We start from the raw sequence: 21,885 nt of genomic DNA, 5'->3' as shown, positions 1-21,885 counted from the left end.
ACAAACCTTAACATCCGAGTACACTTCAACGATATACATGTATATATATATATATTTATTTTTGTCCCTCTCTATCTATGGACAGCCTAACGCTCCTTAGTACTAAGAATCTTCTGATTACTCTAATTATAAAATAATATTAGCACGTTCAATTCTATTTAATTCTTTGAAATGTCCAAGTAAAAAGCCCCTAGTTTTTATGCTTTTAAACGTTATGCCTTTTGTTTGATAAGTTCCCACGAGCGCAGTGGCGTGGTGACGGGCGCAGTGGCGTGGTGGTAAGACGTCGGCCTCCTAATCGAGAGGTCGTGAGTTCGAATCCCGGTCGCTGCCGCCCGGGTGGGTTAAGAGTGGAGATTTTTCCGATCTCACAGGTCAACTTATGTGCAGACCTGCTAGTGACTTAACCCCCTTCCCGGTGTGTACACGCAAGCACACGACCAAGTGCGCACGGAAAAGATCCTGTAATCCATGTCGGAGTTCGGTGGGTTATGGAAACACGAAAATACCCAGCATGCCTACTCAACGAAAGCGGAGTGAGCTGACTATGCTCTCAGAGCATAGTGTGGGGAACCCAAATGGGCAAACGAGCTCACACGTAACCAGAAACATTCTGGAACGCTGAAGAAGAAGAAGATAAGTCAAACAGGTACGCCTGATCACAATTCTGACACACTCTAAATGGAAGTGTTCCATTTCTGAACACCCTTTCTGTAACCAGTTTTGAACACAGAGTTCTACCAGCAAAAGTAGCGCATATGGTAAACACTATGGTGTTCAAATGAACACATGGTAACCTACTAGTAGCACATAATTATGGTAAACACAATCAAGTGGTCCTTTAAACACTAGTGGTTATCGGTGTAGGCTACGTTCGCTAGTACCGTACAATCATGCACTATGTCTCGATGTGCTCAAAACTGGTTACAGAAAGGGTGTTCAAAAGTAGAACATTTCAGTTTAGAGAGCAGAAGATATCTAACACGTCGCTTGACCTCCCGTTACTAACATACTGACACTGTCTTTCATGTTCTGGATGGCATCCTTGAATCCGTTCAGGCTTTCCTGGGTGGCGTTAAGATTGCCCTTTATATCTGAAACCAAATAAAAAGAAACAATCTGACTCCTTGTTTTGTGTTTGTTTATTTGTTTGTTGTTGGTGTTATTGGGTTTGGTAAGGATAAACTTACACGAAATTGTACAGAGCGGACAGAGTGGAACCAACAAAACCTTCAACTGCATGTCCCAGAAGTTTTCAGAGAGAGAGAGAGAGAGAGAGAGAGAGAGAGAGAGAGAGAGAGAGAGAGAGAGAGAGAGAGAGAGAGAGAGAGAGAGAGAGAGAGAGAGAGAGAGAGAGGAGAGAGAGAGAGAGAGAGAGAGAGAGAGAGAGAGAGAGAGAGAGAGAGAGAGAGAGAGAGAGAGAGAGAGAGAGAGAGAGAGAGAGAGAGAGAGAGAGAGAGAGAGAGAGAGAGAGAGAGAGAGAGAGAGAGAGAGGACAATAAATGACAACATGACATTATATTATCGATGGTAAGAATATCTGTGTGTGTTTTTTTAAATCCAGCCCTCGCTCTGAGAACAAACAAGAAGGGCAAAGCCCATACGACTCACATGCTTTACACATTTTTCCTACCAAAATACATGTGACCTTGACCCAAGGTCAAGGTCATCCAAGGTCATGCACCACAAAGCTGTTAATTCAAGACATAGGAAGTACAATGGTGCTTATTGGCTCTTTCTACCATGAGATATGGTCACTTTTAGTGGTTCACTACCTTATTTTGGTCACATTTCATAAGGGTCAAAGTGACCTTGACCTTGATCATATGTGACCAAATGTGTCTCATGATGAAAGCATAACATGTGCCCCACATAATTTTTAAGTTTGAAACAGTTATCTTCCATAGTTCAGGGTCAAGGTCACTTCAAAATATGTATACAATCCAACTTTGAAGAGCTCCTGTGACCTTGACCTTGAAGCAAGGTAAACCAAACTGGTATCAAAAGATGGGGCTTACTTTGCCCTATATATCCTATATAGGTGAGGTATTGAATCTCAAAAACTTCAGAGAAAATGTGAAAAATGTGAAAAATAGCTGTTTTTTAGGCAACATTTATGGCCCCTGCGACCTTGACCTTGAAGCAAGGTCAAGATGCTATGTATGTTTTTTGGGGCCTTGTCATCATACACCATCTTGCCAAATTTGGTACTGATAGACTGAATAGTGTCCAAGAAATATCCAACGTTAAAGTTTTCCGGACGGACGGACGTCCGGACGGACGGACGGACGGACGGACGGACGGACGACTCGGGTGAGTACATAGACTCACTTTTGCTTCGCATGTGAGTCAAAAATGAAGCGTGATGGCAAACTTCCACTATTTTTTAATGCATAATATGTAGGTCATAACGCATGTATGCTAAGCACAAAGGAGCATACATCAATTCAGCATAACCTCTCGGCGAATACAATGAATGTCACATTGACAATGACAATTGTTTCAACAGACTGGGTCAGACCGGAGAGGTTCATTTGATCGACTCCATTCTCTCTCTCACCTTTAACTATGTCTCGTGAAGAAATGTCAATCTTCCCTGGGATGTCATTCACCTGCTTCATTCCCTGCGTAGTGAGAACAAGTCTTGTCATAACCACTTCAAACGCTCGGTTAATTACCTCACTCGATACCTTAAAAGGTACGGTTTTTCCCCGTGTAAACGATTCGCTTCACCAGAGATAATATCAGAGCACCCCTCCACTTTGACATATACCAAAAATCGATTAATTTAAAAAAAAACCCACTCAACTGACAGTAATGTCAAGTAGTAATGTCTTTAACTGACACTAGTGTCAACCTGCACAATTAATTAATACAAAAATCCCATTCTGCTTGTCAGGATGTTGATTTCAGGTAGGTGTCTAAGCGGAGGGTGCGTCTTATCCCATGTAAAAGCCTGCCAGATACATCTGAGATATTGAGAAGAACTCCGCCACCTCTTACCGCCTCAACAAAGGGGGTATTGGGGTAGGGTAGCCAACAGACGTCGGGTGAAACTGATGTTGATTCATAATAATAATAATAATAATAATAATAATAATAATAATAATAATAAATAATTTTTCTATAGCGCGAGTCCAATCAATTGGCTCCAGGCGCTTTAAAAATTCCTTCTAAAACTAGCACAAATTAAACGAGCATACAAAGCATACAATTAAACTGAGATAAAACACAAAAAACCAAAGCACTGAGCAAACTGGGCGAACATTGTTACACCCCTTCACACACACACACACACAATCATAACACTGACAGAACAAGAAGAGCAAACGCTCGATCGAGTCACTTTCGCAGTTCTGAATATTATATGAGGCATCAGATGGACAGGAAGAAATTGCTATTCACAACACAATGAGTCACGTTCACATAAAATTTGAGCCCGGTCACTTTTATAGTTTCCGAGAAAAGCCCAACGTTAAGTTGTGTGTTGCCGAACAGAAAAGGCTAGTTATCTCCCTTGTTTTTCTGATAACGTTCGTAAAAGGCTACAGATGTAAATACTTTGATGTAAAGAATAATCCTACAAAGTTTCAATCACATCCGATGAACTTTGTCAAAGATATAAAATGTCTAATTTTTCCTTTGACGCTGACCTGTGACCTTGAAAAAGGTCAAAGGTCAACGAAACCATCGTTAAAGTGTAGAGGTCATTGGAGGTCACGACTAAACAAAATATGAGCCCGATCGCTTTGATAGTTTCCGAGAAAAGTCCAACGTTAAGGTGGTGTCTACGGACGGCCGGCCGGACAGACTAACACTGACCGATTACATAGTCACTTTTTCTCAAGTGACTCAAAAACCATACTGTACATACAGGGAAGAGAGTTCCAAAGCAGAAATAGAGTTGTGGAGAGTCTTGAGGAGGCTAAGTAAAGGCTTTACGAAACAGATATGTTTTGAGTTGTGTTTTGAGGGAGGAAAGGCTACCGGAATCACGGATAGAATTGGGAAGTGCGTTCCAGACGGTCGGAATCGGATGCCTAAAGGTTCTTTCACCAAAGGTTTTGGTCCTGGTTTTTGGTATGCGAAGGAGTTTTTCAGAGCAGGATCTGAGGGAACGGGTTGGCTCGTAGATACTGAGGGAATTGGACAGATAGGGGGATTTCTCAAAACAGCGGTACCCTAACACAGCTATAGCTTGTATTCGATTCTGAACTTCACAGGAAGCCAGTGAAGGTTGGTAAGTACGGGATTGACATGGTCTTTCTTTGACTTCTGCAGAATGAGCCTTGCGGCACTATTCTGAACTCTCTGTAAGCGATCAAGTTCTTCGGTGGGGAGGCCAGCAAGCAATGTTACAGTAGTCAAGTCGACTCAGGATCAGAGAGGAAACAAGTTGGAACAGTGGCTTGGAGTGTCAGGAATGATTTAACAGATGAAATCTTGTGCAACTCAAAAAAAGGCACATTTACAAACAAAACTAATGTGTTTTTGCATTGTCAGAGCAGAGTCCAGATAGACGCCTAGGTCCTTAACAGTGGTTTGGGAAACAATCTGAGTGTCGCCTATTGTCAAGGAAGTACAGTCAGTCTGATTTAAAGCATGCTTTGACCCTGACAGCATCACCTCAGTCTCTGAGTCATTCAGCTTGAGTTTATTGTCTATCATTCAGTCTTTCACTGACTCAATGCACTGCTCAGTGTTTTTAAGTACTTTTGGAAAATCACTGGGACGGGCGCAGTGGGCTAGTGGATGAGACATCGCTCTCCTTTTCGGAAGATCGTGAGTACAAATCCCGGCCACTGACGCCTGGTTCGTTAACTAAGGGTGGAGATTTTTCCGATCTCCCAGGTCAACTAATGTGCAGACCTGTAAGTGACTTTTCCCCCTTCGTGTGTACACGCAAGCACAAGACCACGTGCGCACGGACAAGATCCGGTAATCCATGTTCGGTGGGTTATAGAATCACAAAAATACCCAGCATGCTTCCCCCGAAAGCGGCGTGTGGCTGCCTGAAAGGCGGAGTAAAACGGTCATACACGTAAAAACCGACTCGTGCAAAAACATGAATGAACGTGGGAGTTCCAGACCATGAACGAAGAAGAAGAAGAAGAAGAAGAAGAAGAAGAAGAAGATGTATGGTGCAAAATAATGATTGTAATAAAGCAAGGAATCTCTCGTACTGTAACTGTAGCTTTGCAAGAACAGACAAAAAATGTTCTTTCGATTTCCTTGTGTGCATTTCTTATCTCCTTGGCTTTTCTCGTAATCTGTCCGGGCAGCCAAAAAATTACTCATTTAAAACAGTTCACATCTTGTGTGTGTGCCAGTGTGTGTGCCAGTGTCTGTGCCAGTGTCTGTGCCATTGTGTGCGTGTGCGTGTGTGTGAGAGTGTGTTGTATATGAGTGTGTGCGTGTTTAAACTCGCCTTATTAACATTACCCAGGAGATCAAGAGTGTCCAATTTGCTGAAATCATCCTGCGCACCTTGCAAGTCAACCTGCAGTCCATTTGTTAATTATAATGAAGATCACTATACCTTTGTTAAAACATGTATAAGTAAATGGGTTACTCTACATAGCTAGTACACCATTTTGTGACATGCATTCTCAGTCCTTTAAATGATATAATGGCAACAAGAATGTATTCTCTTTACTTTTGTCATTAATACTCCAGTTAGATAATGATACAGACATTCAATGAAAACGAAGCATAGGTCTTTGGAGAAAACAAAGTTATTATTACAATTTATGTCACATCCTCTGGTTTCCCATGTTACGCGGGTGATGTATTTTGAAATGCTTGTAATGTAATTAAGGTAGATAATCAAAATGTGCAGCGAAGGGCATATTGTAAAACAGTACTGCTTTATGAAATCAATTGCGATGGTTAAAATGTCTCAGTAAAAAAAGTACATTTCACTCGCGTAACATGGTTTCCCTCAGTAACAAGCTCATCATCATCATCACCATCCTCCTCCTCAACATCATGATGAACAGCAACTTAACTCACCTCGTGCATTTTCTCAAAGACATCATCTGGATGTGTGTGTGTGTGTGTGTGTGTGTGTGTGTGTGTGTGTGTGTGTGTGTGTGTGTGTGTGTGTTTGTGTGTGTGCCTACGTGCGTGCGCGTTTACAAGCGCATATGTCCCCTAATATAGACGGGCCTGTGTCCGTTCATGCGTGGATGACGTAAAATCTGCTTAACCGAGTAACTGGATGATCAAGAAGCTGTGATACTTGTATAACAGACGCTTGTTTTACGCGAGCGCACACGCGCACACACACACACTCACACATGTTCGCATAAAATGCTGTTGACATCTTCCAGAAAACACACGCACGCGCTCTCTCTCTCTTTTTTCTTTCCTGATCCGCATTATTAACTTCCAGATACCAACTAACGCACGAACTCTCCCCCCCTCCCCCTCCCCCTCCCCTCCCCATCTTTAGAACTTTCAGCTGCCAATGAACCAGAGTCAACCACGAGTTGTCTATGCTCCAGGTTTAGCAATACCTACGACAAACATGTACCACCCACCTGTGGTGAAGGTAGAGAGGCAGCAGAGCCACCCGGGAAATTTTGGGTGACGTTGTTCAATGCTTTTATCTGGTCTTTCAGTAACTCCAGGTCTGTAGACACCTCCTGCAACGTCTTGTTGCTCTCTGCGGAGACTGCATGAGCAGGAAAACGAACGGGTTAATGCTTTCAACAAACTCAGGTCGCAAAGAGCGTCGACTCAACACTGACTTCATGTGCAATCTGGAACTGGTGTGCTTGCCCTTGAGTTGCTGTAAGATTTTAAGATGACTTATGTAAATTCTGGAGGATGTAATTTTGGTGCTACAAAGAACCGACGCGCTCACAAAACAAAACGAACACTAGAATTGGAAAATTAATTAAAGTTTTATTGTGAATATGGTCATACTTGTCAATGTCATAGGAATCCGGAATCAGCTCGTAATATCAATATATAAAAAGCTAAACATAAACCTATGGAGAGCTAAGTAACTTATATAGGAGCGTGGCGGAAAAACTGATCTAAGTTTAGAATGTGAATTGATGCTAAAATGTGGAGTAGATATGACTAGCTTGAGTGAGAGCGCAGAACAGTAGAGTGTGAAGCGTGGAGCGTGGAGCGAGAAGCGCGGAGCGAGGAGCGCGGAGCGGTGGAAACTTTGACAGCATCAATATAACCTAAACAGGCTCAAGGCGAGCAACTAAACAGAACATTACAAATTAACTTGATAAAACTGGTCCCAGGAACAGAGCAAAAACCCTATCTATACTAAAACACATGTTGTTCCCTGAACGGCTTCCCAGCAAGTGACAACGAATACAGGCTATCCACCACAGAGGTGAACTAAAAATTACTGCGCGTTACTACGGTTTTACTGTTGCAAAGCATGCGTCCCGTGCTCTCCGGGGAAAATCTCCATAGGCTAGCATGATATCCAGCGTGAGCCATACAGGCACATGAAATCAATATCAGAAAAACGCCGGCCACACTCTCGTTTATAAACTATTTGTTCGTTACAATATTTAACGTCAGTAAAACAAAAACAAAGGTCGTACCAGGACGCTCATACTTAATAAAGAAAACTAGAAGATAAAGAGCGAGCTAGACCCGCACGCGAACCTACAGAGGTGGCTGCAAGATGGGAACAAATAGGGGCAAAAGTGAGATAAGGAAAGAAAAGTGAAAGAAAAGAGGTGAGAAGGAGATCAGAAAAAGGGGAAGCCACCACCACGGAAAGTCGCATGCGAGTCAAGCTAGAAGCATGACTAAAAAACACAAGCAAAACAAAAAGAATCTAGATACACAGAAGGCTCCTTAGCAGGGGCATTCACAACTGGTTTTACAATAAATGGCCTCATTTTTTTTTTTTATGACGGATAGTATATATGAAGTGTAGCACATGAAGAGTTGAGTCCACGCTCTTTGCGACCTGAGTCTATTGAAAACATTGACCCGTTTGTCGACCCGTCATAAAAAAAGCCTTTCATTCCATTACCATATACAGTGACACCCACAAACATAGCCACCACCCCCCCCCCCCCCCCCCGAAATCTAATTCACAAAAGCAAGGTTCCCGCATTAATAATAACATCGACCCAAAAAATAAGAACAGCTAAAACAAAACAAATTTTGCATGTCAAAGGAAATAACACTCAAATTTGTGTCCAAAACGGTAGGTTTTGTTCACCCATCTGTCTAACAATGACGTTATGGCATGATAAACGGCGTACGAGTCAGTCTCAAAAGCCATAAAAGGCGTGGTTTGATCACGTTTTAGCGGGTAATGGGGGGGGGGGGGGGGGGGGGGGGGGGGTTCGAAGAACAAAAGAAGTAAGATCATGCAAAGCGTACTTTCTGCCAAACGACGAAGAGCGTTTGCGGCGTCCATGAGTTTGGTTTTCTGTAGGATTGCATCCACGAGCGGCGCTCCCACCAGCGTGCCAATGTCTGTCATTCAAATACACCCAACATCGTTACGTGCAAATGGTAACTATTTTCAGCGTGCCCATGCCTGTCATTGAAATACAACCCAACATCGATACGTGCAAATGGTAACTATTTTCAGCGTGCCCATGCCTGTCATTGAAATACAACCCAACATCGATACATGGAAATTGTAACTATTTTCAGCGTGCTTAATGTCTGTCATTCAAATACAACCCAACATCGATACATGGAAATTGTAACTATTTTCAGCGTGCTTAATGTCTGTCATTCAAATACAACCCAACATCGATACATGGAAATTGTAACTATTTTCAGCGTGCTTAATGTCTGTCATTCAAATACAACCCAACATCGATACGTGGAAATGGTAACTATTTTCAGCGTGCTTAATGTCTGTCATTCAAATACAACCCAACATCGATACATGGAAATTGTAACTATTTTCAGCGTGCTTAATGTCTGTCATTCAAATACAACCCAACATCGATACGTGGAAATGGTAACTATTTTCAGCGTGTCCATGCCTGTCATTGTAATACAACTCAACATCGATACGTGGAAATTGTAACTATTTTCAGCGTGTCCATGCCTGTCATTGAAATACAACTCAACATCGATACGTGAAAATTGTAACTATTTTCAGCGTGCTTAATGTCTGTCATTCAAATACAACCCAACATCGATACGTGGAAATGGTAACTATTTTCAGCGTGCCCATGCTTGTCATTGAAATACAACCCAACATCGATACGTGGAAATGGTAACTATTTTCAGCGTGCCCATGCCTGTCATTGAAATACAACCCAACATCGATACGTGGAAATGGTAACTATTTTCAGCGTGCCCATGCTTGTCATTGAAATACAACCCAACATCGATACGTGGAAATGGTAACTATTTTCAGCGTGCCCATGCTTGTCATTGAAATACAACCCAACATCGATACATGGAAATTGTAACTATTTTCAGCGTGCCCATGCTTGTCATTGAAATACAACCCAACATCGATACATGGAAATGGTAACTATTTTCAGCGTGCTTAATGTCTGTCATTGTAATACAACCCAACATCGATACGTGAAAATTGTAACTATTTTCAGCGTGCTTAATGTCTGTCATTCAAATACAACCCAACATCGATACATGGACATTGTAACTATTTTCAGCGTGCCCATGCCCGTCATTGAAATACAACCCAACATCGATACATGGACATTGTAACTATTTTCAGCGTGCTTAATGTCTGTCATTCAAATACAACTCAACATCGATACATGGACATTGTAAATATTTTCAGCGTGCTGAATGTCTGTCATTGAAATACAACCCAACATCGATACATGGAAATGGTAACTATTTTCAGCGTGCTTAATGTCTGTCATTGTAATACAACCCAACATCGATACATGGAAATTGTAACTATTTTCAGCGTGTCCATGCCTGTCATTGTAATACAACTCAACATCGATACGTGGAAATTGTAACTATTTTCAGCGTGCCCATGACTGTCATTGTAATACAACTCAACATCGATACGTGGAAATGGTAACTATTTTCAGCGTGCCCATGCCTGTCATTGTAATACAACTCAACATCGATACATGGAAATGGTAACTATTTTCAGCGTGCCCATGCCTGTCATTGAAATACAACCCAACATCGATACGTGGAAATGGTAACTATTTTCAGCGTGCCCATGCCTGTCATTGTAATACAACTCAACATCGATACGTGGAAATGGTAACTATTTTCAGCGTGCCCATGCCTGTCATTGTAATACAACCCAACATCGATACGTGGAAATGGTAACTATTTTCAGCGTGCCCATGCTTGTCATTGAAATACAACCCAACATCGATACATGGAAATTGTAACTATTTTCAGCGTGTCCATGCCTGTCATTGTAATACAACTCAACATCGATACGTGGAAATTGTAACTATTTTCAGCGTGCTTAATGTCTGTCATTCAAATACAACCCAACATCGATACATGGACATTGTAACTATTTTCAGCGTGCTTAATGTCTGTCATTCAAATACAACTCAACATCGATACATGGACATTGTAAATATTTCGCATTGTTTCCTCTTCAAGCAGGTTTTGCACGGCACACTCCCTCCAGCAAAACCGGTTCTGCTCATTAACTCAGAGCTTCTATTAGATTGGATGACATACCCAAAAGTCAACATCCTGACTGCTTTCTTAGTGTGCAGAGGGAACTTTGCTGTTGTTGATGAATTTATTTCTTAAATATATAATAGAAAAAAATGGATTGCTTGCTTCAGAAATTCGAATTATACTTAGCTTCCGTGTGCTTAAAGCCGAACTTACGTCTTGAGTAGACCCAGCCTTGATATACAGTGGAACCCCCCTTTAAAGACCTCCACAAATCTAAGAAAATCAGGTCTTAAAAGGGAGGGAGTCTTAAGATGGGGGGTAAATTTACAGAGGTCATGAACAGAAAGTCAGAGAAAACAGGGTATTAAAAGGAGGGGGTCTTAAATGGGGGGGGGGGGGGGAGGGTCAACTGTAGAAGGCGACAGAGCTAAATTATGCGTTGCCAGGACTAGAAACTACAGCTATATCTGCCGCGCGCCGAGGTTGGCCTTGAAATAAACATACGGCAAACTGAGAGGGGAGCGAAAGATGCAGAGAGACTTACTGTCTAGATCCCGGTAAAATACTGTCTTGGTGAAATCCAGCTGATCAAAGATGTAGAACAACTCCTGGAGAAAAAAAACAGCAGGTTAAACAACCTACCTATTACTTTGAATCAAACCCAAGTTTAGTTGTGACCTTGAAGATGAAACAAAGGTCAATACATCATAACAGGTTACGCTGAAGATATGTTAACACTTCAACAAGGCTCAAGGCATTGCAAACATTCAAGCAATCATCCTAGGAGGCAAATTCCCAAAAATCTTAATGTAAAATTTTTTGTTAACAGCTGGACGATTAGCCTGGACACACACACACACACGCAATCTGGGAATTTTATTTTATTTATTTATGATCTCTATTTTTTTTAAATATTTTTGTTTTAAATTGGGGGGGGGGGGTGGGGTTGGCCGTGAGTACGATACGACTTAAAGCACATAAATGATAAATGTTAATACACGTTTTTTTATATTGTAATACATGTATGTTAAATTACAATACCTCAACCGCGTTGTTCAGAAAAGAGACGAGGTCGTCGAGAGCATGCTCGCCTTCTTCAAAGAATTGTGCGCCAGTAGGGGCCATGTGGCGGGTTACCTGCACGGTTGCTCCCAGTCCTGCCCTGGATACACGATAGACAAATACAAACAACAACAACAACAACAACAACAACAACAATTGTAAAAGATTGTCGTAGGGTCCATTTTGGCATACCGCACCCAGCCTTCAGCCCCAGAACGTGATCACAGGAAATGTTAATTTACATTTTGGCGGAAGATGCAAACTGACAAACCGCATAAAGTTTGGTTTGGCTGGCAACACGTGTGGTATGTGTAGTCATCTGTGAAATAGTTGTGTAAAGGTTTTAACAGTTTATATCGTATTCCGCATCAAAAAAGACAAATTGTTGCCTCAACAATGCTGTGACCTACACTGCATCTTAAATTGACCAGACATTTTCTCACAGCAGCCAGTACCTAAGATCGAGGTTGTTTGGGCCATGCTAATGGCACACAGCAGACACAACTGTATATAAATTACTAGATGAATACCCGCTTCGCCGGGTAGCCGGCTTCGCCGGGAAGAAGTAGAGCCGAATACCCGGCTTCGCCGGGGTGAGTGGCGCACCGTACGCCGGCTTCGCCGGGTGCCGGGTGAGTGGCGCACCGTACGCGATTGACGCCACACGAAGGAAGGGAGATAAACGCGCAAAACACTGAAGAAGATAAGGAAGAGTAATACCCGGCTTCGCCGGGATGAAAGCGTTGTGGACAGTGACCTTCTAAAAATAGTAACGGGAATATGGATTGAGCGTTGTGGACAGTGACCTTCTAAAAATAGTAACGGGAATATGGAATGACGCCACGCGAAGGAAGGGAGATAAACGCGCAAAACACTGGAGAAGATAAGGAAGAGTTACTGGGAATGGATGTAGTGGATGTACAGAAAAACCAAAATCGGTTCAGCGCTGCGCGCTGAGAGCACGTGTTGAAAATTCTCATCGACCAGGTTGTGTCCGGGGTCTACCTGAATATGCCTACCAAATTTGAAGCAGATCCACCGAGAACTTTGGCCGTGCATCGCGAACACACACACACACACACACACACGGACACACACACACACGGACACACACAAGTCGTATATAGATCATTGGAAACATCAGAGACTTAGCTAACTAATAATCGCATATATATATATTGGTATATGAATATGAACGTTTCCCTTGCAATGAATAAATAGCAGTGGGTGATCAGTATCGTCGTCAAAAATTATTTTTACTTATCTGAGTGACTTTTTCAGCAACTTAAATCTTAATTGTTTCGAAAAACTGTTCATAAATGTGGCGTTCTTGTATCCTGTATTCTTGTTTCATACGTGACATACTTCTGGAGGCATCAACCAGTTTTTGAGGAACCTTCTCAGATTGACTGTGCGAATATTCTTCGTTTCTTTTTATACCAGAACTCGTGACATTTGACCTTGACATTTGACAAGGCTGAGAGACAATCATGCATGTAGGACACAAACACACACACACACACACACACACGCACAAAAACGCACAAGCACGCACGCACACACACCCACTCTCACTCTCTCTCACACACGCACACACACACACACACACACATCGACACACACACACACACACACACACACACTCACTCACACACGACTAACAAACACACGCTACATTCTAGAGCTGCATCTGCCACGCGCCGATGTTAAATCTCTGTAAATGAACCCCCATTTTAAGAAAAATAAAAAGACTGCCATGCATACAGGGTGAAGACGAAGAGCATCCCCAAACAGCCGCCGCGGAAAGCGACCTTGTTGAAGGTCGGGAGCGGTTTCTCACGACGTTTGCAGTAACAGCACAGCATGCACGGCATGTACAAGGCCATGATCACAAAGACCAGCACCAAAACCGCGCCCAGAATAGTGTTGAACGCCATACCGGGTGATAAGCTGAAAGCCACCTGTGGATTGCAATCAATAAGCCAATCAATCAGCCAATCAACCAATCAATCAATCAATCAATCAATCAATCAATCAATCAATCAACCAATCAATCATTCAATCAACGAATAGATAGATAGATCTATCCATCCATCCATCAATCCATCCATCCATCCATCCATCCATCCATCAATCAATCAATCAATCAATACACGAATGCATCCATCCAACCAACAATCAATCAACGAAACGATCGATCAAACCATCCATCCATCCTTCAATCAAAAGGTCACTTAATCAACCAATAAATCAATTAATCAAGTTCGAAACAATTAGGAAATCATCAGCTAGCTCATCTTTCCGTCCATCCATCCATCCCCAATAATCAATCAATCGATCGATCGATCGTTCGACAAGTCAATCAGTTAGTGAGTCAGTCAGTCCAATCAATCAGTCAATAAATCAACTCATTAAGTTAGAAAGCATTCAGAGAATCATGCAACACTTCCATCCATCCATCCATACATGCACCCAGAAGCAAATGTCAAACAACAATTTAATTTCAAAACGATGGGCATCACATTCTTGCAATCAAAAATGACAGAAGAAAAAGACAACAATCAAAAATTATTCTCTTTTCTGAAATAATGCAACACACACACACACACACACACACACACACACACACACACACACACACACACACACACACACACACACACACAGCGCATACGTTGTCACACATAGTGAGAAAGAGAAAATTAACAAGAACAAGTCGTGTGACGCAATATTAAAACATTTAGTCAACCTTTCGGCCAGAAACTAACAGAGGATCACTGAAAACCAGTCAACACATAGACTACATGCATGTGGTAAGGCTTGGCTAGCTGAAAGACGAAGACGACATTTATCGAAAAAGGGGCGAAAAAAGTCGAAGGATATTATCTGGAAGAACTAACATGCTTTTATTAATAGTTATACTATTAATAGTTTCATAAATATCAGTCGGATAGTTTCCTCTGAATTGCTATGCACGTTCACACACATACATATGTACACCATCACCTTCGTCTTAATTTCCAGTCTATCTAAAAATAGAATAACATATAAAGCAGAAACAAGATTAGCAAATGCTTACACGACTCTCCTTCGTCATTACCCAGCACAATGGAACCCCTCCCCCCCCCCCCCCCCCCCCCCCCCCCCGCCCCTCTCCTCCAATATAAGACGTACTCCAACCATCCTACCCAATAGAAGACTCCCTCCCTTTTAAGACCCCCATCCCCCGATTAGTCCTTTTGTCCTTTCAAGACCCAGTTCTCTCAGATTTTCTATTTATAAACTCTGAAAGGTTACCGCCATTTTAAGACTCCTTTTTCCATACAGGATTTTCTCAGATTTTTTACATTTAGTCAAGTTTTGACTAAATGTTTTAACGTAGAGGGGGGAATCGAGACCAGGGTCGTGGTGGTGTATGTGTGTGTGTGTGTGTGTGTGTGTGTGTGTGTGTGTGTGTGTGTGTGTGTGTGTGTGTGTGTGTGTGTGTGTGTAGAGCGATTCAGAGTAAACTACTGGACCGATCTTTATGAAAGTTTACATGAGAGTTCCTGGGTATGATATCCCCAGACGTTTTTTTCATTTTTTTGATAAATGTCTTTGATGACTTCATATCCGGCTTTTCGTGAAAGTTGAGGCGGCACTGTCACGCTCTCATTTTTCAACCAAATTGGTTGAACTTTTGGTCAAGTAATCTTCGACGAAGCCCGAACTTTGGTATTGCATTTCAGCTTGGAGGCTTAAAATTTAATTAATGAGTTTGCTCATTAAAGTTGTCATTAAAATCGATTTTTCGCAAACAGATTTAAAATTGATTGCATCGTATTCTTTATCACATTCTGAATCTAAAAATATATACATACTATTATGTCATGTTTACTCTTAAAATGTGATCACAATTAACGAAAATAGAATAATTAGTCTTACGATTAAAATGTAAGAAATCGATCCAAAAATGATGTCATCTTATTCGTGATCATTTCCTGATTCCAAAAACATATATATAGATATGATAGGTTGTATTCAAAAGAAGCTCAGAAAGTTAACAAGAATACAGAAAAGCGCGCTTTCCTGCTTAGCACAATACGCTACCGCGCTAATCTGGCGTGTCAATATCACTACGTTTTGCACGTGGAAGGTGAGCGATTTCCTTCACGCGGGGATTGACGAAGCTGTACTGTCTTAGTGAATAAATACAGTGCGTTCAGTTTCATCCTGTGAGTTCGACAGCTTGACTAAATGTAGTAATTTCGCCTTACGCGACTTGTTTAGGTCTTATAATGGAAGGGCGCTGGTTCTGTGCGACGCTTAGTTCTCGAGATAGGTGTGACCACATGACGTTATTTGTATTTGCGTAATCGAAGATCTTTTGTATTCCTGTCAGTGTTATTGCCCAGTTCTGTGTTCTACGGTCGTTTTGACTGACTTGACTAGTTGAGAAACCCAATGACATTTTATTTTTGCGAAGCAACTGCACATGAAAAGAAAAGAAAGCGTGGAGAAGTATGTTTGGGTGCTGCATGACTTTATGACCAACGATTTTTCCCTTGAGAAAATGAAGATGTCTGCTTTTCGTCTGCTTTGAAGGTTAGGAGATTTTACAGCGCACACGGCAAAATGCAAGTCGTATTGGACAAGAATGTTGTTATTCTTCTTTCTTCGAAGAACCGTAGATTTGTTCTTGGACATATTTTGGAGCTGTGCATTGTTATATTATGGGAAAAACACGTTCAAACACAAATTCGCTAAGAAACGATGATCATTTGCTCGGGAACTGCAACGTCAATTTGCCCAAACTAAAAATTCTGGCTCAATATGCGGGAACAGGCTGGTAGTCATCCTGATTGAACTCGGGTCAAAATGAGTTCGGCTCCTTCTCTCCCTGACCGGACCACAGGCGAAGGTGTCGTCCACTGGACGACTACTATCACAGAAAGACTACAAGGTACGTCACTCACCTTCGAGTCTTCTGTATTCTTGGAGTCGCTTCCTGGAGAAAAATATTGTTCAAGACGGCTTGCCTCTTCCTACAGTCTGTGTAAGGTCAAATAAATACAGTTGAATGATTGTTTGAACTATATGCACCTTTAGTTTTCAGCTTCCGTTCGCTGCAGGTTGTTTTTAACCATCATTTGGACGAATCTTCGTTTGCGAGCCGCTAATATCCACACCTCGTCTAATTATGCATCCGCACCGAATATGCATACCCGCGCTCATTGGTCTAAAACATATAAATATTGTGCGGCAAAGGGAAGCTACCCACGGGAGTTTTCACTTTCGGTATCAGTGAAGAACCGTTTGCCACTCATTCAAAATGAGGAAAACGTTTCAGTCGACCAATGAAAATAATCATCGAATATCCTCTTATTAACCAATGAGCGCTGGTATGCATATTCGGTGCGGATGCATAATTAGACGAGGTGTGGATATTAGCGGCTCGCAAACGAAGATTCGTCCAAATGATGGTTAAAAACAACCTGCAGCGAACGGAAGCTGAAAACTAAAGGTGCATATAGTTCAAACAATCATTCAACTGTATTTATTTGACCTTACACAGACTGTAGGAAGAGGCAAGCCGTCTTGAACAATATTTTTCCCCAGGAAGCGACTCCAAGAACACAGAAGACTCGAAGGTGAGTGACGTACCTTGTAGTCTTTCTGTGATAGTAGTAGTCCAGTGGACGACACCTTCGCCTGTGACCGGACGCTACAGTCCTACGCGAATCTATCAAAACAAAAATAGAGTTATCTCCCATATGGTTATCGCGAGCACTGATCTAAATTTGAGATCAGCGTTCGCGAGACGAAAATGATTGCAGATTGGCCGACTTCGACAGTGATCTTCGTTCTGTTCTTCACAGTTATGATAAAGACATCGTTCTAAGGTCAAAACAAGTCGAAATGTTGGGACTGCTGCCGGAAGGAGACCGTAATATATGGTTTCATCACTGTCAACTGGTTACAGAAAAAATCGTCTGCTCCAGTGAACGCCGAAACCAAACGGTTGATTATCACGTGACACTTTTGCCATATTTAGAGTTGTTTGCACAGTAAATACAGCCGCGAAAAATAGCTCGCTTGAAACTGTCTTACATATCAATTCCTTTGTAATTTAAAAATTACAAAACACCATGAAAAATCATTATCGACGATCGCGAATCTGCTTATATCAATAATACATTACAAAAAGCTCTAAATATGTTAAAAAAAAATCGGTGTCCTTGCCAGACAAACTCAAGGCATCCTGTCAGGGAGAGAATGAACCGAACTCATTTTGACCTGAGTTCAGGATGGCTGGTAGTGTCATATGTTTTTGATGGGTTTGGAAGAACTGCTCCTAATTTACATAGCACTCCAGTTCTTTTTTTCGTCACACCCAAAACCGTTATTTGTTTTCGCCGACGCAGCATTATTATAAGGAAGATTCCATTGTATATCCCCCCCCCCCCCCAAAAAAAAAAAAAAAAAAAAAACCCCGCTGTTCCAGCTTCACAAAATAATGTTCAAGAGAACATTCACGTCTGACCAATTGACACAAAATTGATCCTAATATCACCTGTATCAATCCATTCCGTTATCAAACATGTTCCGAGCTCAACTGTCCCGCTCGAACCGTGTAGATCTATTTTTGCGGGCACCCCCCGAAGAAATGCAGCCTCATCGGCTTCCACCTGCAATATATTCGTTTTCATTAGGAATGTGACGTCCTGTTCTTCGTCAGGTCACACCTATCTCGAAAACTAAGCGTCGCACAGAACCAGCGCCCCTCCATTACCGTGGAATAAATGTTTCGTGTTACACCTATTTACTCCGGAGTAATTGGTTCGTGGAATAAATGTTTCGTGTTCCATACGGACGGACACGGATGAATACTAAGACTCGCCCATTACTCAGGTGAGTCAAAAAGGGTAGGCTTACTTACTAAATACTGCCTCCATACTAGGGCAACGACCAATTCTGGAAACACACACACACACACACCAAGTAAAGTAGTGCAGAAAACAGCTTTCACTTGAGAGAGAGAGAGAGAGAGAGAGAGAGAGAGAGAGAGAGAGAGAGAGAGAGAGAGAGAGAGAGAGAGAGAGAGAGAGAGAGAGAGAGAGAGAGAGAGAGAGAGAGAGAGAGAGAGAGAGAGAGAGAGAGAGAGAGAGAGAGAGAGAGAGAGAGAGAGCAAGCACATGCGGTAGGTATAATCGTTGACTGCACCACATAGTAAAAACTACTAGATATGTAACTGAGCTTCGAGTCTTGCTCCACTTCAGAAAAAAGTATGCAAAAAAATCATTGCCTATGTCGAGGACATTTGTAACTTTAGAATACCAGACAAATGGATGTTCTAACTATCTGTACCTTATAAGTTTAGCTGCTTGTGCGCCACATGATTTTAAACCGTATTCTGTGCGACCAAACGTTTTTTTATGTCGACGACATGTCACTTCGCTGGGTTCGTTCACAGGCGGAAGGTATCGTTCACTGGACCACCGGCCACTATCACAGAAAGACCAGTCTGTCGTGACTGTGGTTCGTCAAAGCGATTCCGAGTCCGAGGAGATTGTAGTCCGATGCGCTTAAATTATTGGTTAATAACCGGATACGTAATATTTACATATTTAATAGACCAATGAGCGCGAGTATGCATATTCAGTGCGGTAAGTCTTTCCGTCCGACAAACCACAGCAGCGTTTTGCAAACGAATGTTCGTATAATTATATATGATGGTTAAAAACAACCTTGACTCCTAGAACAAACAGGACTCGAAGCTGAGTATCATACCTTGTTCTTTTTAGTATGATAGTGTTGGTGAGAGAGAGAGAGAGAGAGAAAGAGATAGAGAGAGAGAGAGAGAGAGAGAGAGAGAGAGAGAGAGAGAGAGAGAGAGAGAGAGAGAGAGAGAGAGAGAGAGAGAGAGAGAGAGAGAGAGAGAGAGAGAGAGAGAGAGAGAGAGAGAGAGAGTTCTACCGAGAGAACTTTTTCGTTTCCACCCAACTGTTAAAGTAAAGTTGCATAGGCTTTTGTGCATCTGTGTCCCACGGCGCCGTTACCATGGATAACGGGATGATTAACGTGCGTACTTGATCGCCTGCATGCGTGTACACACGACGGGAAAATCTGACCTCATCAGTTACCTACCACGTACGCAGGCGCTGCCAGCGGGATGAAAACCCTGGACCTTCTACTCGGAAAGGCATAGTAAGCACGTCTTCTGAGGTAGGGCTGGACCTATTGTATGAGCGGGATCCGGAGGGGCTGTTTGTTTGTGTGTTTGCTTGTTTATTTGTGTGTTTCTTGTTTTGATTTTGATGTTGTTTGGTTGGTTGACATGCGGCTATAGGTAGGACGTAAGCCCGCCTTATTCATCTCACACAAACTCCATACTGACTATCCCCCTCCCCTCTCAGGTACTGCTAGTCGAACTGTCGACCGTGTATTCTACTCGTGGGGTTTAATTCGTAATGCAAAATGGTATTTCAACTTACAAACTTGCTTCATTGCAAAATGCTTTTATCATTCAAGGCACGTAACAACTCGGTGCGTTTTCAGCGAATAAATCGTACTTGGGGGTAAATCGATCGAATTTCATCACGAATTTGCTTCAATAGCAAGAAACTGATATGCCTTTCTTATTCCCTCCAGATAATTGTACCTCTTGAAATTGGTGGGAAAACATTAAGTCTGGAATTTGTTTTGAGCTCCGAAGCCTGGCATTTTTTCAAGGCACATGATTGTCTTTTTTGGCTCACGTAAGTGTAGCCTATGCGATGCTAACTTGTGTCTGTCTGTGCGTGCGTGCGTGTGTGCGTGTGTGATAGAAACTTTAACATTTGACTGAACACCGAAATACTAATTTTACCGGGTTATTATCCAAGCAACAGCTTCAAAGTATTGAAGCAATGATCAACATTTCGTCGGCACGTATGTAGATAAAGTGTGTATCCAAAGAAAACGGGTGGTGGTGGGGTTTTTTTTTTGGGGGGGGGGGTAAAAACAGGTGACTGGTATGTGTTGTGTGTGGTATGTAGACCAGGTCAGAGGTCAAGGTTAGGTCAGATCGCGTGAAGCATTCGCCGATTCGGGGAAGACGATTTCACATTGTTCGGTTTCGTAGCGGCTCCAGAAAAAATAGATAAAGAAGATACCAAAGGAGATTTCCTGCAGGTTGATCTGCACAGCGTGTTTTCAGTGTCTGCGCGAGGAAGCGCTGTTGAAAGGGCAGTGTCGATCTCAGTGGCAGTCGTGTCCCCGTAAGTAGGCTACAGACAGACAGATCTAGCATCTTCCACTCTTGCACTGTGTCTATGCTTACTGTGTGTGTGTATGTGTGACGGAGTGATTGAGTTTGTGTTACTGTTTGTCGATTTCTTTCGCCTCTTGTTGAATATTGCTTCACTTACCGTATGGATAGTAAAAGCCAAAAGAAGATCTAGCAATCATTCGAGACATTTTGTAGAAGGGCAATACGCCATCGTCAAGAAGCGGACGTATCTTGGACGCATAATTAGTGGGTTTGCTGAACTTGGCAAAGTAAAGCCTACTGTCCTGGTCAGCCACGTTCCCGAACTTATCCGTGATGTTTGTCAATTTTTTCGGCGATGTACAAATAAACTGCAGCAAAAATATGAGCGAGCACACGCACACACGCTGCCATAACCAGCTCATGGCTGCAGCTTGAAGGGCGTGAGGTGACTCCCTTATCTACAACTCTTGTGGTCAGCCCATCTTCTGTAAGCCTGCCCGCTTCAGTCCATTTTGAAGGGTAAAATGAAGCTGACTGGCGAAAGACAGTTTGCAGATAAACTTTCTGTCTCGAAGAAACTGCGTCACGTAAGATAAATTGACGTCACATCCGCGAATTGCATTTAAGGTTTGGGACCGTGGCTGAGCGCATGGTGGCCGCCATTATTAGTCTCGGCTTTACTGACGCAGTGGCCCAGTAATATCACGACTTTTTTTGCTTGACCTTTCGGAGCTCATGGGGGCTGCCATTTTGTTTTCTTCTCCGACATTTGTTCCGGTTTAACATATATATCTGAAACCGGTGTCACGAACTGAAAACTCTGCCTGAACAATCCTTCTCATTGCGGTCAATGCGCATGCGCTAACATGGGGAGATTAATCAGGTCGTGAACAACCTAACCCTAACCCTAACCCTTACCCTAATTCTAACCCTAATCCTAACCCTACCCATGGTTCGTTCGGTCAAAGGGTCGCATTTTTTAAGTCCAAGATTGGCGCATG

General features: G+C 42.4%; 1 protein-coding gene and 2 long non-coding RNA genes across 3 annotated transcripts in view; all 3 read right to left on the bottom strand.

Moving 5' to 3' along the window:
• Positions 1-2,621, bottom strand: part of LOC138954313 (prominin-1-like) — a 27,290-nt gene extending 24,669 nt beyond the window's left edge. Inside the window, exons 1-2 of the mRNA XM_070326187.1 lie at positions 2,561-2,621; positions 1,018-1,094 (exon numbers count right to left, since the gene is read on the bottom strand). Coding sequence (XP_070182288.1) covers positions 1,018-1,094; positions 2,561-2,621 — 138 coding nt within the window. The remainder of the gene's footprint in view (positions 1-1,017; positions 1,095-2,560) is intronic.
• Positions 2,622-5,242: 2,621 nt separating this feature from the next.
• On the bottom strand, positions 5,243-11,200 carry LOC138954311 (uncharacterized). The gene is made up of 4 exons (XR_011451788.1): positions 11,135-11,200; positions 8,374-8,469; positions 6,543-6,676; positions 5,243-5,500 (listed from the first exon to the last, which is right to left on the bottom strand). It is a non-coding gene; the product is annotated as an uncharacterized lncRNA (long non-coding RNA).
• Positions 11,201-13,421: 2,221 nt separating this feature from the next.
• On the bottom strand, positions 13,422-21,434 carry LOC138954309 (uncharacterized). The gene is made up of 3 exons (XR_011451787.1): positions 21,042-21,434; positions 18,572-18,606; positions 13,422-13,613 (listed from the first exon to the last, which is right to left on the bottom strand). It is a non-coding gene; the product is annotated as an uncharacterized lncRNA (long non-coding RNA).
• Between the last annotated feature and the right edge of the window lie 451 nt (positions 21,435-21,885).

This window comes from Littorina saxatilis, unplaced genomic scaffold (assembly GCF_037325665.1).
Source record: "Littorina saxatilis isolate snail1 unplaced genomic scaffold, US_GU_Lsax_2.0 scaffold_508, whole genome shotgun sequence".
Lineage (NCBI taxonomy): Eukaryota > Metazoa > Mollusca > Gastropoda > Littorinimorpha > Littorinidae > Littorina > Littorina saxatilis.
This window is presented reverse-complemented; position numbering and strand designations above follow the sequence as displayed.